Genomic DNA, 16,924 nt, shown 5'->3' with positions numbered 1-16,924 from the left:
CTGTTCATAGTGAAGAATCCCCTTCTTTACTGATTGACACAACTCGTCATTCTCCACAGTGTGGTCATCACCTTTAAAAATCACATTTAGAGCTTGTGCACATGAGGGAGTTTCACCCTGGCAGGCAGCACCTGGCATTTCCAGTATGGCTCAGGAACCGGTGTGGTAGGACACATGGTAACTGTCACGTGCTGCTCTGAAGAATATCTGTCCTTAAAAAAAGATGGCAGATAAAAGGTAAAGAGGGGCACAGAGAAGGGATGCGTTCCCAACATCACATTGTAGCAGCTATGGAGTTTCGCCACAAATGCAGGTCTCTGGTATTATTGTCCATACCTCCACACGCGGGACCATTCTGCCATCCTGATGTCAAAATCCCTGCTGGAGACCAGCCCTGCATGCCTAATTTCTCTTTGGATTTTTTGCAGGGTGTTGCGACTTCAATTTCATACCCACGTTCTTTTTCATTTGATTGATATTCCCGAGAGTGACCTTTGGCTGACCAAAGTGACAAATACTTCTTCAACTGGTTGGGAGGGCTAGAGCCCCAGCATTTCAACATGAGCTCTCTGGTTTGGAATGCCGGCTCCCTTTTGTGTGAGGTTTGTTGAGCAATTTTAAAACCGTTCATTACTCCAGTGAAAATGATTAAAAACACAAACAACAACAAAAAAAAGCCATGACAGCATGTAGCTGGCAGGAACACTTTGGTCATTAATGTAGCAGTAGATTGTCCTTATTCACAGTGAATGTCCATTTTTCCAGGACACCAGCTGTGTACCTAGATTTTTTTTTTTTTTTTTTTTTTTTTGACAGTGTTAATAACTTACATGGTCAGGAAGTTAGTTCATGGTCAAGGAATTGTGAAAAGCTGGGGCTTCTGGAAATTTGCCACCTACTTGGGATTCTGCAGAGTTTGAGCTGCACGTCCTTATGTATGGGCCTTTGCATGTTACCAAGACCCACAAAATGCTAAGAAAACCTCTACCCTAAAGGCAGAATTTGATGGTAACGACACAAACTCTGAGGACCCCAGGATGTAAATGACAGAAAAAAATGTCTTTCTGAAAGCTCAGCTCCCAGATGTCACCAAACTTTGGGCAAGGAAGTGTTCTTTTAAAGAGGCCAGAGTGACTCTTAAAAACTATGCCTAAGTTTTAGCCTTCCAGATTTTCCCAATGACAGACGCTCTATTTTTCTTTTCCTGAGCACTAGAAGGGATTTCTCCCTATTCAAGAACAACCTCCCATTACAGATCAAAGATGCTCCAAGAAAGACTCTCTACCTTACTGTCATCCCTAACAATCTGCTACAGCTCAGTACAGGCTATGGAGTTTAAAGTTTTAGTACGCTACCTCCTATTTCCTGCTACAAAAGCCTAGCACAAACATTTAATAAATGTTTCCCTTTCCCACTCTCCCCCCATTCCCAAAGCAAAGAAATTGATTCTGAGTCCTATGCATGCATGCACACACGTATATCTTCAAATCCTTCAGGCCATCCTCTCATGTACCAGCATTTCCTATGCAGGAATAGGCACTGAAATTCTCAAGCTAGAGGCCTAACATTAGAAACAACACCATCAGCATCAGTCAGGCTTCCACACAAAAATCTGTATTTCTTTATTTTTATATGCTGCAGTTGTCCTCACTTCAGATTGCAATGGCAGGAATATGAGCAAGCTGGTTTTGCAGGCTACATTCAGAGCGTTGCAGATTCTGTGTTAACACACGTTCTCAGCAATTCCACAGGTCAACCAATTTTGCCACACATGAAATAATTTCTCCCACCACTTTATACTTAGGAGTTTTAGCTCTGATGTTAAAACAAGACGGAAAGAGGATAGTATTAGTGGAGTAGTGGCAGAAGCAAATTAGTTGCAACTAATTTCTGTCAGAACAGAAGCCTCTAAAATGGAAGCAAACAGAACCGTGTTATTTCCCATCAGCTTCCGATGTGGTCCATGAACAACTGCTTCCCATCAGAGCTATTGCGCACACCTTCTCCCCCTACTAGTTACGATCATTAAATCATTCTCTTTTACAGATGCCTCTCTCTGATCATCAGTGTAATACCAGTGGAATCAAAGGCTTTGCCTTTAGGAATACTTCCTGCAAGAGCTTTTTTCAGTTTTACATATTGCATCACTTTCTGCATCTAGCCTGCTCTTTTTGTTGTCATCTTTGATTAGGCCTTCATCATTTACTCGATGCTTACTGCTACCACTATGCTCAAATTGGCAGGTCTGCTCAGTGACTGAACTATAATTTCCTGTACCTTTTCCGCAGCCTTTACACCTGCAAGGACAAAACATGGAATTAGAGCAGGGTACACTTAAACCAGAGCAAATTTAGAAACATAGGTGAAAAATGCCTACACATATATTGCATTCAAATAACATTAGGTTATTTTGCTTCTTGGTGTAAACTGTTTTAATATTCACTTTGGGAAATGAAAATTACCCCTAAGTTAATTATGACAGCAAAATGTTTCTCCATTACTGAAATCCACACCTGAGTTCTTCTAAGTTTAACATTCGCCTCTCAATCTCACCTTTAAAGCAATGGGACAGCATTGGGATTTCACTCTGTTCATATAGGTTCCTCAGAGCTTAAACTGATTTTATCCCTGAAGGGCTATATATCAATGCAGCAAAAAAAGTATTACAGTAAACTAATTTATCAGTTTAATTGCCTGGGCAAAGCTTCACAGTTTCATGTTAACACTTCTAAAAAGTTACTACATTTTGCAGTAGCTGAATTCCCAATCAGTACATGGCCTAATCTAACCTTACTTTGCTTATAGGTTATATGATGCTTCAGTTTATAAACATAACAATGAAGGAATTTTCCTCAGAGATGAAGAATAGCCTAACATAATTCCTATGTTCCTCATCTATTACCCAAGTAAACAGCCAAAGCACACTGCTAGTACCGTGTATGGTAGATTGTTTGCCTGTATTTTTTAAGGGTACAATTTTAGCTTAGAGCTCAGATCAGAGAGGTAAACTCATTTTACACTTCTATATTGGGCTGGATTTTCACCAATATTTATATTAACCTGCCACTTTGACTTGAAACTTGAACTACACATTTTTCTAAAGCATGGGTCTCTTAAGAATGTGCAGCCTGAGCATCAGACCTTACCTTCCCTCTGGTGCCTCTTGATCATGGCTTTGTCCTGCCTCATCTTCGTTCTGCAAAGGAGCTGGTGGTTCTTCAACCTCTTTTTCACTCTTATCAGCATTTCCCTTCCCTTCGTTCTCCCTCTCCCCTTGTCTTTCATCTCCAGACACCTGATGTTTCTCCTTCCTCTCCCCATCTCCTGGGGACTTGCTCTCTATCTTCTGCCCAGTTATTCTTTGAGAAGCATCAGCAACAGCATCTTCTTCTTGCGGCTCTTCTGTAGCGAAGGATTTCTGAACAGAGCTTCTCCTGTATTTGTAACAGCTTTTGAAAGCCAAACTTTCTCCTTTCTCCTCTGGCCCTTCAGTATGAAATTTGGGAGGATCCTTTTGAAGCAGAACAGAACTTTCCCTCTCAGCATTTTCCTTGTTGAGCTTATTAACTTTTTCTTCCTTAGAGCAGGACTGGCTCTTCTGGATGGCCCCCTCTGTAAGTAAACAGATTACCAAGGAAGTAATTCTCTGATAGTAACAACATCAAAGTAGCATTGCGCATTTAGCATAACTTCTGTGACATTTTGAACTAGGCACTTGCTTTCTTCTCCCACTTTCAAGGTCAGTGTAAATGTCTCCTAAGCAAGAGCAGACTACTTCTTTAGAACAGGGATATCATGGGTCACAAACTCTTCCTCTCAGACCCAGCACTAGAAGATATTTTCCCACTCAAATTTACCATCAGCCAAGTCAAAGTTAATAATGTCCTCATGCAAAGCACTTTTTTGAGCAGTTTGCCACCATGTGCACAGGCATGTGAAAAACAGGCTGAAGTTGCTTGGGCAATTCTCATTCATGCTGCTGAGTAAACACATAACCCAACCAACTTCACTGGAGCTGCTCAGGAGAGTAATGGCTATGTCTGTGCAGTTGTACCCTTAGGAACTAGAAATTGGTCAGAAAAAAAATACTCTAACCTGTTGAATCCGGTGGCTTCTTCTCTTTTGTTCCCTTCTCATTCAAATGTGACTTTTCTTTGATGACCTGTGAAAAAGGCAATTGATGTATTAGTGTATACAGTGTCATGTTGTATTGTTCCTCATGAAACTGCAGACTGGGTTTTTTTTGTCGAATCCAAGTACTCTGTATTTTTCCTATAAAAGGTGATCCTTATTTTAATCACTACCAAGCTGATCAGATTGGTACCAGTGTAAAGCAAGAGAAATTATCTCAGTTGTCATCAACATCAGTGTTGGCATAAACACAGCCCAGAAAAGATCAGGACTGAGCTTCAGGGACTAAAAGAAAGAAAAAATCCAGAAATGAGCTGTTGCCCTCCACTAGCTTTTGCAGTTAAAAACTAGGTTAGTTAAACCAAAGCTATGAATATTTAATAGTCTAGTAAAATGTTCAGTTACAGTCTTACTGACAGATTTCAAAACATTTTTTGCTGTTAATCAACATCTGGTAACAGCATCTTTAATAATCCAGTAATTTATTACAGGCTGACCAAAACAGTTACCAGGAATCAGAGCGTATAAACCATGTCAGCTTTGTAGCTTTCTCTTATCTACATTTTACAATGTTACAGTGACATCTAGAGGTGCTTTATACCAGGCCAGCTTGTCATAAAAACCCTGCTGTTACCTGTTTACCTTTATGGCTATTTACTCATATTCCAATGCCGTTTGATCAGTGTATTTTTTCATCAGCCACTCCTAGATTTGTAGTAGAACAGTGACCACAGTAAACCATGGTGTCCACTGTTGCTTGGTGCTCCTCTTCCACCTACCTTCTTCCTCTCACAGTACTATGAAACTGGCACTATCGTTATTAGTAGTAGATCCACAGGGTGTAAAAAATGCAGATACCTCCAAATATTTTCCAGAGAGACTACTTTTGGTCTTTCACCTACCAGATGAAGCAGCGTAATATGTATTTCAACAAAACGTAAAGGGACACTTAATTTTGAGTGTCTTAATCATGCAAGAAATCCCACTGCTTATCCTTATTGTACTCTCGGCGTGAATCAGTCCCATTACTGAACATTTGTTCTGGTAAGCCCTCTGCATTTTTTTATGCTTTATTCTTTTGGTTTTAATTTTATCAGGCTATACAGAAAATAGGCATGAAATTAAAGCACTGTGTATCTGCTATAAACACTGAGTTCAAGGGAAAGGAATCTCCATGAGAAGTAAAAACAGTCGACAACAACTGGATGAAACGGCATGAAAGGATTTCAGCAGGACTTGTTCAGAAAATTTTGATCTGCAAGGGTCAAAGAAACTGTAATATGAGCAAAAGAACTGCAACTGACAACTATTTGGGGTGCAGCTCGTCCCAGGAAGTTGCAAGCTAGAAAATGAAAAAGCAACTATGAATGAAAATGAAAATACAACTAGGTAAGTACCTTTGAAATATAAACTGGAGCCTTGTTCACACAGAACTTAAATATGAATGTCATGATTCCAGATGGATCGCAGAAAATCAAGCAGTGCTCACTCTGGTTTTTTTAATCGTGAAAAGCACTAAAAGAAGTAAGGAAAAGCCTCGGACTTATTCATTCTGCAACGTGACCGCAATTTGTAATGCAGTCGGATTCCTGTAAGTATGTCAACCTCACCATACCGCTGAGGACATCAGCTCTGATCAAATACAGTCAGCTGAGCAAATAAGCAGAGAAACAGCCTCCAAGCTCTTTGATGCATGGGGCCAGATTTCACTTCTGCATTCAGAATTAATTGCAGGCACACAGCGCTTCCGACTGAATATTGCTGTAGTTTGCAGGTGTGAAATACAGAAGCCAGCTTTTGAAAATCGTCTAGCGGAACACTGGATGATGCTGAATAGCTGACACTGCCAGGGTGTTACATAAATTACTACAGTGTTTTTTCAAGCATCATTTCTGATCTCTTAACATTTTAGCAGCAGATGAGGAGCTCATACTAATTTAAGTGAGAAAAAAAGAAAGAATACAAATGAAACATTTATTGGTACCCTTCAGAATCGATAAAAGTAGCTATTTGCAATAAATATAGGGTCAGTAGTGCACTAGAATAAGAAATACAAATATAAGGACTAGATATTGGGCTATTTGTAGACATGAGTAGTCTATACACGAGCATCCCAGTTTTCTCTGTGTTTTGCTTTTGTAGCAACATGTGACTTCAACTTGTCAAATCTTGACCTGGCAATGAAAACACAAACTTTCACTTGTTATTTCTTCCCCATAAAGGGTGGGATTGTGCCATGTTCTCTGGAGCTGGTGGAAATCAATGTGTCCCTCCCAGCTAGCTGCACACCACGGGAGGCACAAAGACCTCCCTGCAGTTTGTCAGGGGTACACACCCTGGCGATGCTGAACCCCAGGCAGTTGAGCCAGCTGCTCTGAGATCCCACAGGCTGTGAGCACCCAAGGCCATCATGCTCTTCTGAAAAACTCATCCAAAAGGTGTGGGTGGTTTGTTAATGACATCCATCCCACCTGACTACTCTTCATAACACTCCTCCTCCTTCAGTCTGTTAGCAGTGTTTTCTTAAGGGTCTGTTTAATCTATTATTTATTTATATATTATTTTTCCTGAATTTCAGTGGCGTGACTTTTTCCAGTCTGTAATTTATAAAATTATAGGAATCAATGTTTCTGAGCGGAAAATATGTCTCCACCTTATTTCTTCCCCTTTCTTTCATTACTTGGATATGCAAAATGAGGTTAATGGCACTACAGTAATTTTCCCTATTCAGACAAGCTGAAAGCTTTCAATGAAGTTTTCATTCTAATTCCTCAGCAGGTTAAATATGAAAGGTTGCATTGTGACCCTGCAAAATATACCAAAGCAAAAAGGTGTCTGTACCTACCCAAGTTGGTATTGTGTCTTCAAAAATACATTTTCCACACTTAAACATATTCTTTCATACAGAGTATTGCTAGACTCTAAGTAATAGAGACAGAATAAAAGTCCACATGATGACAACAGAATAATGTGAGAGGCTAAAACCTCAGTATAGACCAATGGAAAAAAACCCACTTTTGGAAATTATTTAAATTGACTTTAGAAACCTGCAGGAATAAAGCAATAAGCAATTATATATATATTAAAAATATATTTTAGCAGAAATTTCAAATGCAGTGAGAAATTAATGTTTTTTATAGACATCTGACTCCTTTTTAATGAGCTGTACTTAGTGAAATTCCTTCTTTATACTGTAGCAGTCCTACCCTTGGAATGTTTTCCTAGCTAACTTTCAAATTCTTTTTATTCACCTAATAAAACTCTTTGATTTTTTTTTTCCTACTGCAAAAATTTTTGTAATGAATGGCCTCATGAAGCAGCCCCAACTTTTACTTAGAAGTCCTTTATCACCCCATCACATTTCATTTGATGTCAAGACATTTTTCTCAACTTCAATCAGCCAATACCAAAACACAAAACTTTGCATATGCCTAAACCACAATTCTTACTCGGTGCCTCTTTCCCATGTCCTTAAGATACTTTGCAGAGCTTTATTATGGTAAGATATCCTAGGTTCTTGTAAGACCTGATCACCGTCTATTTATCACCATGATTAAGCTACTTGATCTTAGCAACTAATTTATTTCACTAACAGCCAGAAATCAGCCATGGGCTTTGCCACCTGAGCATGGTATTGTGGATGCTCCCAGTATATCCACATCGGTACATGGGAGACTGCATCACATAGGATGGAGACCCTGGGGCAACAGCATGCGTGGTGGTGCTTCCTGTGCTATCCCCAAAAGCTGAAATCCATCCCGTCCTCCCCTTTTGTGTTCCTTTTCAACACACACCCCTTTTTCCTCCCAGTAACATAAAATATTCAGTGAATGTATTTCTGATGCAAACTTATACAAAACTTACACATGGGAATTTTGCTTTTACGAGCAGGCAGTACATCTGCTTCTCTGTTATTATTTTTTGCTACACTACACAAACTTCTGGCACCTTCAGGCAAAGATTTTGACTCTTCCATGATCTTTATAGAGTTCCTTGAACTAGATGAAGAAATCATTCTTCTGTATAAACCAAATACAAGACACAAGTACCTTTTAATCACACACAAAAATAACCTCTGAGCCATGAGAATCATGATTCCCCCACTAGGAAATACAAGAGAATGTCTATGTGACCTGCTGCTTGAAAATACATTGGTAATGAGGTAACAATCTCTGCATGAAGACACATACTAAATACTGAAAAATCCCTTGGAATAACACCATCCTAGGTGAGAAGATGAAGATCAGTGAAGCCAAAGCACTGTCCATTCCCCACTTCAGTTTTCTGACTTCCCACCCACTGCACTGGAGAAGCAGTAGCTGTCCTGTCTCAAATGGATGCTCCCTCCTGCCAGGCTGTTCTTCTCAAAACAAGAAGTCCTGAAGAGTAGAAGAGGCTTTCATGCAACTAGGCTCCTGATGGAGCCCATGGCCTCGAGCATACCATCTGCTACAGTAAAGACACAGCATGTTGCACTAACAGTAACATGTCGCTTTTAAACATCTTTACTTTTGCCTTGAGGTCTAGTCACTGTCATTTAACACAGTCAGCACATGGCATGAGAAGACCTTTGGAAGCAGATTTTTTTAACTCCATTTGATTGGTGTAATTTTAATGCCTCTGGAATATGCAGAGGCCTGTAATAATGCCCAACAAATCTGAGGCCAGCAATCCACCTCCTAAGACCAGGGCATTCAGCATTACCTGGCTTTGACACACGTCCTTTCGCTGCATCTGGGAAATCAAATCAACCTGCTGCTATCACATTTGGGTTTCTCACCTGAACAAATCAGGGGTAATGTCAGGCAAGCACAACCACTGGAGACTCTGGCTGCTTGTCTCAGCAATATATTGGACAGCCTCACACCTACCCCTTCCTATACTGCTCAATGCCCTCGCATGTGTGATGACTTGACAGGGTCCCATGTGCTTCACAGGTGTATGTGTGCCTCATATACACCTGTGCCATAACCCCTAAATTTTCTAGGTGCTATTCTCCACATTTTCCCCATTACCATTAAATGGCTTATCCTCTCAAGAGGGCCCCGCTATTGTCACTGTGTGAGAAAGGAGGAAAAAATCTAGCTTGAAAGCCAAATCAGTGGCAGATCTTTTTAACCGTGGGCATAAACCACCCATCGTTCAAACTACCCAGGCAATTTTTTGCTACAGTATCAGTTATGTAGCCTCATTGTTAAGAGAGTATTTCTCAGCTTTACTAACTTATCTGGGCTAAGCATGCAATGATACGAATGGCAAATATCTTCAGACTTCTTGAACCACCCTTCCTAAACTGCTTTTGGGAAATCACACTGTTGGGAGACTTCGAAAGGGTTATGAACTTCAGAAATCATCCCCTACAGCTTTGATGACTCACGTTGAATTGGACTACACAAAGGCAGGTTTCCTAATAACACACTTCATTTAACAAGACAGGGAAGTAGGCGGAGGGGAAAGACCTGGGATCTCTTTATTTCCCCTTTAAAGCCAGACTTTCTCCTGTGGCACCTCACCATGCAGGCAGCACTCAGTGAATGGAATGTGGTGGGATTCCTCCCAGGCTCTGCTGGGGCTGCTGCCCAGTCACCCATCACCGCTCCTCCTCACTGGTGCACATGTGTGCAAAAGCCAGGGTGCTGCCAGGATGGCACCAAATTAATTGCGTTCCAGAGCAGCTGCCCTTGTCATCAACAGCCAGTGTGGTGGAGACCCTGCATTTAGTTGCAATTGCACTCTCCTACCCGAGGAAGCATTCAAGCATTGTACCCTTCCTATGGGCAGCTGCATCTGACTTCTGATAGGGGCTGAGAGGAGTCCTCACCTGAAAACTGACTAAATGGCTAGGATATCTGATGACAAAAGATGGTTTTTAGATGACTGGAGTGAGAGAATACCTCTTGCCTGAGCAAATCCCTCCTACCACTGCTTCATCTCTTCGAGGAACCTTCTGCTTTTACAGAACTGCTCTCTTACGACCTGCCTTGCCTTGCTCTCCTGCACTTCCCAGTTACCTCTTTGTCCTCATCACGAGGTCTCTCTAGTTTTGCAAAGGAACTGTAATGGATTCCTGAAAAAGTCGCTGTAACATGCAGGCATTAATATCATGCCCATAAGCCATCTGAGGCGGTGTGCAGGTATTTAGAAATCAGCTGTGCCTGCTTTGATTCCACATGTTCCTCAGAGTTGTAGAGACAGCAAAACCACAACAACAACGCCCAGGGCAGGATGCTACCCAGGGAACATTGTAGAGCAGACAGCAACTTCAGAGGCTAAATAAAAGCAAAATTAAACAGCATTCTGAGTTGGAAGGGAATGAAAAACCTCCTATGGCTCTCAGTAAGGGAGAAAATGGGACAAAACAAGGTGAAAATGTCTTGTGTGGAGAAAACATACTGGTTTTATAGACATAGAAAGTCAGAGAGAAAATTATAACCCTTCAGAGAGAAAATTATAACCCTGATACATTATAGCTCACTCAAAAACTGGAATACCTCTACCAAGAACATATTTAGGTAAAGGCATCATTCCTGAGGGGAAGAAGAGCATTCCCAAGTCTAACAGCAGACAAGGGTGCTGACTGGCTGCATTGCCCAAGCAGCAGAAAACCCATCCGCTGAGATTCTGCAAAAAGCCTCTACCCTAAAAACCACCAAGGACGGCAGAAACTCTTGCAGACAGATGAAAAAAAAAAAAAAAAAAAAAAGAACATTAAATAATTCCCACTTATTTGGCTGGAATATGAAAAATTCACAGAACATGGCCAATCTGGAGAGAATTTAAATAATGCATAAGGGACCTGTCAGTATTTGTAGGCAAAACGAAGGAATGAGAAGAATAGTTATAGGCTGAGGCTGAATGGATCTTAAAACACACGTAGCAAACAGCAGTTCCATTGCAGACTCCTGCTAAATAGCCAGTGAGTTGCAATTGCAGTGCGATACCTGCATGGGAGGAACAGAGGGTTCAAACAGAAAGCACAGCTCCTACTGCGGGGGTGTATTTAGTGTGGGAAACAGCCTCAAACTGCTAATAGTTATTAGTCTTACAGCAGACCCTGTAGAAATGGCAGGAGACTGAAGTTACAGCAACCTACAGGCAACTGCAGAAAGTGCAATACTACTTTACGATGGCAGCAAAAGTGATTTTCTGACTCTCCAGGTGAGTATTCACAGGTTAATAGTAAAGAATCTCTAAACTGTTTAATTTGGAGGAAATAAGTCAAGTATTATTTCACTCCCTTTTTTCCTTTTTTTTTTTTTTTTGTAAGTGGAAGGAGTAGGACTGAAAATGGAGTTACAGAGTCATTTTGCAACAGGATTATCACAGACTACTCAAAAAGGTGCATTTGAGGAAAACCTCAAAACTTTTAAAGACTCTTACTGTAGAATTGCTGATTTCCCTGGGTGGTAGTAGTGAGAAAATAAGTTAAAATGACAAGTAATACATGCTACTCCTCTCAGCCATGTGGTGATAGGGTCACGCTGCACTCAGTGGAAAATGGCTGGGAGACATTTGGCAGCACTGACAAAGCATGGAGTGTCTGCAGCCTACACAATATTACAACTCCAACTCAAACCAGAAATAAACTAACCTCCTGTATGAGGCAGTGGAGGTATTTCAGGATGGCAGTAAAAGGCAGGAAAGCAGAAATTTTGCTTCAGAGGAGCGCAAGCCCTATATTTTTGCAGAGCACAAAAAGTCCCTGTGGAGCCTGTGATCTGGAAACTGTTCCAGCTGCTGCTGAAGCCAGAAGAGAGATTACACACCCCAGCTGCTTATCACCCCCTCTTTACCTCTCTCCCATTCCTCCTCTTCCCTCACCATTGTTCTGCCTTTCCCACTGCTCTCTACTTAATCCGGTTCTATAAAGTGAGACAGGAAAAATGAAAAAACAATCCTACAATTAATAAAGCAAAGAGCAGCACCTCTCTAAAGAGGGAAGGATGGGAAAGCAAGTAATTAAGCAGTATGTGAACACAATCCACTCTCTTATCCAGATGTATCCATGGCCACCTATTGCACCACCTACTAGTAATTAAGAATGATTGGATGATTTTCCAGAACCAGGCTGGAGACAGCCAAGTATTTGTCAGACAGCTCAGCCATTAGAGCTAAGAGGTGGCATTTGCTCATTGCTGAGGCAGGGTGGATGACAGGCACATCATCTAAAATATCTGACCATGTCCAGCAGTGCACAAAAGTGGGTACTGATCTTCCAAATTAGCTGTAGTGAATGGATCACTTTGCTCACAGCCATAAGGGAACAGAATAGGACTGTGTATGTCTAAAGTGATTGCAGGGTTGCTCTGTGTTGCCATATGGAGTCCACCTAGGATACAAGAGATGTTGGCCTTACTGCCCAGCAGCCAGCACTTCTGCGGAGTCAGCGTTGTTCAAACTTGTTGTCAGGTGGGGACTATAGACAGTGATAAGGATTGTGTTTACAGAAGCAAGGATTGATTTCTTTGTAATTGGGTAGGTTTGTTCATTGCTATGCCACCAGGTACCAGTGTTACATTTCAGGTGTAAAACTCTACAAGGGTGAGATCCCCTATTTCTCTATTCATTTCCTTTTCTTTTCGCTTTTGTCACAACAATTTAAAACCTCACTTGTAAAACCAGTTTGAATACATGGCAGGCAAAGGCACATGCAACCAACTTCTTAGTGCTTCATGGACCAGTCTTTTCACTAACTGCCCAGAGATGCTGTTCCTACCCCCTCAGGCAGAGGAGAATCTGCCCTGAACGCTGGTAAATGCTGGCTCCTACTATGCTGACAGCCAAGCTCAGTAGTCTCTGCTGAAGGATATCACACCATGTTCTATTATTTTTAATGCAGGGCTGAATCCAAGTCTGTTTTTACTCAAACCCAAGATGACTAAGTGTTTACTAAAGCCAGCTGTTGTTCACAGGATAGCTTGATAATTTTATGATAGTTCTTTACTAATAAATCAAACGCAGAGGGAGGAAGGTAATGACAAGCTAACATATGTATGCTATCTCATAAAACAAACAAAATATTAACAACGTAATAATATCACCAGCATGATTCCAGACATGCTCATGCCGCCTTTCCTGAGCCCTCATGCTAGACAAGCTCCTACTAAGTCCATTCAACATCGCTGAGAGTCTGCCTAAACAAAAATGAATCAGTGAGGGGATTACAAATGGAGCTGCTGTTGGAAAAAGACAGAAACTCCACTTGCCCCTCTCCTCTTTGGGTCTTTGTCAGAATGCTGCCCTGTTTCCATCATGTTCAAGCCCCCTACGCTCCACTTCCAGGCCCTTTGTAGCCCTGAACGCTCCACAGGGACCTGTGACTGCCATCCAGGCTCCCCTCTGGCCTGCTGGGAGTACAACTTCCTCCTCTGACCTGCCCCTTCCACTATACCCACTGGCTCCCACAAACTCACCAGCAAAGCCTGCACAGTCTTCTCCTTTCTCTTACCTTGCATTTCTAGTGCAAAGAGTCTTGCACCTACTCAGGCCTCCAGGAGCTGCCAGTTCATTAACATCCCAGGCCTGATTCAATTTATATTTATAAATAGTGTAGATGAATATGTAATTTCACTGAGACAGGCAGAGCTCTGCCACAAGATGCAGTGGTCGCAGCATTACAGAGATGACCTGTGTGTCTCACTACAATGGGGCTTTTGCAACAGATGTTTTCATTGATGTTTTGAAAAGTAAAAGAAGCCCTAAACTCAGATGCTCAAAATAAGCAATCTTTTCTCATTGAAGTAATGGTACAAAAGAAGAAAACTTCTCTTCTGTTAAAACTCCTTTATTGAAACCAGTCCAACCTGATGTGCAATAAGGGCCTGTAAACACCACTTTTGTTGTCAGTCTTCTTTGTCAGGGCAGCCATTTTTCCCTTCAATTAATGATGCTCTGGAAACAGGGCTGAACATCCTTACATAGTGGCAGATCAGCCAGTTCAGCTGACAGAGCTTTACAAGATGCTCCTCTGCTGCTGCTCAGCACCGACCACTATTTATATAGTTTCGTATGATGGCTCAAATGCTTCCTGCCTACCTGAGAAGTGGGGCTGCCTAAGAGTAACAGAGCTGAAAAGCATCTGGTTTGCTGACCAGACCAGTCTGAGTAATATTGGGTGCTTCTTTTTTCAAGGAATGTCATTTCCAATAATACCTTCACATGCTGTCTTTCCTGCTCAAAAACTTTTGAAAAACAAACTCAAGAATTACTCTTTAAATGTATCAGAAAGTAAAGTCTGTATGTGACTTCTTTGAAGAAGAAAAAAAAACAAGCTGAGAAGAATATGAAAGGCAACCTTTTTGGTTCACTGTAGGTTAATTAAATATAGACATACTTTGTCAGAAGAAATTCTTTAATTTTCTAACACTACTTCTTTACCAAACAAAGAATAGTTAAACTACCATAGAAGAGTTTATTATAATCAATGGAAACTTTCAAAAGATTTTTGTGTTCTTTTAATCTGACCTGTACAAACACAATGGAACTCCCATTACAGTGGCACAGGCATTTTTTCCCCTGAGGAAGTTTACACAAGCCACAGCTCCAGTTACAGTAACCCTACCTCAGATCCCAGTTTAGCATTGTGTCCCTCCCCACCCCCCAATGTCAGCCGAAATACCAGACTGGAACAGTACACTTAAGTTGTTCTTTGAAATAATGGACATACATATATGTACCTGACCCAAGAAGGATTTTTACCAGTTTCACTAAGCTCTAGACCTCACTGCATATAACATGACTGCTGCAACTTGATTCCCCAAGATAATTATAAATCCAAAGAAGATCACGGTAAAATGTATGGCCAGGACCCAAGCCTCCCGAAGGCTGTGTCAATCTTTGTCACATATGACAGAGACCCCTAATTATGTTTTACAACTGTAAAGAAATCATTAGGGAAAAAAATCAGATATTTATAACTCAGTAGATTTTCTATATCTTTTCCATTGAAACCTGCTCAGTTTGTTCTAATACTTTTCATTTTTAGACCATTTTGGTTGTTTTCCCTTAGATGTTAATGAAATGAAAAAGCTAAGCATATAACAGAACATATCTGTAGCTTGCAATGATTCCTGACAAGATGAAACACAAACCTGAGCTCACCTTTTCACTTTTCTTCTTGAGCAGGGCATTAGCTGCTCCCTCCGAGAAAATGTGCATTCTAAAAAGGTGTCCAGCTTCTTTTTTATAATCACCTGCCTTGCAAAGTTTACGTTTTTGAACATGGTGTTTCGCACTTGAATTATGAGTTACTAATGTCTTAACCTTCTCAACCAGAGGCCCTACAAGCTTCTGTAATCCAGAAACACTTTGTTCCAGTCCATCTAGTCTTTTAACCTGCCGCTCTGCGTTCCTGTTTATATCAGAAAAAGATTTTTCCATTTTAAGACAAAGCCTCTTCATTTCATTACTTCTCAGATTTTTGTTTCTTTCCATCCTTGATCCACGTTTAGATGTTTCCACCTTTACAATCTCAGTGTCTTTTTGAATGCAACAGATTTCTTGGGAAACGCTGTTAAGCTTCTTAAGGACGTTGTCCTGCAGAGTCAACAGTTTATCTATTTTCTGTTCAAGGGAGGCAAACTTCATATCCACGATGTTAAAAGTTTCAGATGTGCTGATATCACTGCTTGCAACATGAAGAATTTGGGGGGGTTCCATTCCACTATCAGGCCCTTGGCTTTGCAAAGCATTTGGATCGAATATTTTGGCCAAGTTGTTGACCATAGACATAGAAGAGTTCTGCCTGCTGGATGTGGTCATTTTGCTGGTTTGGGTAGGGGAAGGAAATGCTCTGATGATCAGCTGCTTGAGGACAATATCAGTTGCAAAGACTTCCCATCCAGACTGCTCAGATATACAGCCAAGTTTGGCAACTCCAGCTCAACTAATTTATAAACTACTCTCATATATTTGACTAAAACAGGAGAAAGAGAGACCCAAATTATTTAGGGAAAAAATGTCGTTCTTTGACCCTTTCTTTTTATATCTATATCTATCTGTTTCCAAATGAAGTGAATATAGAGATGCACATTCTAAATGCACTCGGTTCAGTGACATCAGCCCTAGCCGGGACTGAACTATTTGCACTCCAATGGAATTTGACAGCAAAAAGGCTATGCGATACGTGAGAAGTCTCCACGGGTAGAGACACTTTGGCAGTGCTGTTGTTGCTTTTCAAAAGCCTAGTATGTAATGTGATCCCTGCTCTGAAGAGAATAAGGGTCCTTACAGGGACCTTAAACGTGGCTGCTTGAAATTACTACGTCTCAATGTGAGCTTTTCACATGAAAACCTCTATTGCTTGAAAAGCCTGTTATGTCAGGCAGGAAGTCTATTACAGAGTTGTTAAAAAACAAATATATTAAAAGAAAGTAAAAGAAGAAGGAGACACTGGAATGCAGATATTTGAAAAATTCAGAGCCCCTTTCTCTACCCTATATTTCAGCTACCACACAGTATAGCTCTTTATACATAAGCAATTCTCTTCATAGCCAGTATCTTTACTTCCATATTTATTGAGACTGTACTAATTTGTCACAAATGAAGAGTCTCTTGTTTTATTATGATCTGGTCATACAAATTCCAAAACACAAAGTTTGATGGACTCAGTTCTTTGTTTTGTTTGCCTGCCAGTAATGTCTCAAAACCAGTGATTTGTATTCATAACTCAAACAGTTTGTTGAAGTTTTGCTTTTGCAAAAGGCCTTCATTTCTTTCAGAAAGACAACACTGCAGAAAGAAGAAACACCATGACTGGGAACAGGATTCCCCTAGGTGTAGGTCTGAACTGTTG

The 16,924-nt window shown here is 40.9% G+C and overlaps 1 protein-coding gene across 1 annotated transcript in view; it reads right to left on the bottom strand.

Moving 5' to 3' along the window:
• Positions 1-16,924, bottom strand: part of MYLK4 (myosin light chain kinase family member 4) — a 72,642-nt gene that overhangs the window by 18,012 nt on the left and 37,706 nt on the right. The window contains exons 3-5 of the mRNA XM_064443489.1: positions 4,096-4,162; positions 3,147-3,612; positions 2,278-2,297 (exon numbers count right to left, since the gene is read on the bottom strand). Coding sequence (XP_064299559.1) covers positions 2,278-2,297; positions 3,147-3,612; positions 4,096-4,162 — 553 coding nt within the window. The remainder of the gene's footprint in view (positions 1-2,277; positions 2,298-3,146; positions 3,613-4,095; positions 4,163-16,924) is intronic.

This window comes from Phalacrocorax carbo, chromosome 2 (assembly GCF_963921805.1).
Source record: "Phalacrocorax carbo chromosome 2, bPhaCar2.1, whole genome shotgun sequence".
Classification (NCBI taxonomy): Eukaryota; Metazoa; Chordata; class Aves; order Suliformes; family Phalacrocoracidae; genus Phalacrocorax; species Phalacrocorax carbo.
Note: the sequence above shows the minus strand (reverse complement) of the source record. Positions and strands in the feature narration are given on the sequence as shown.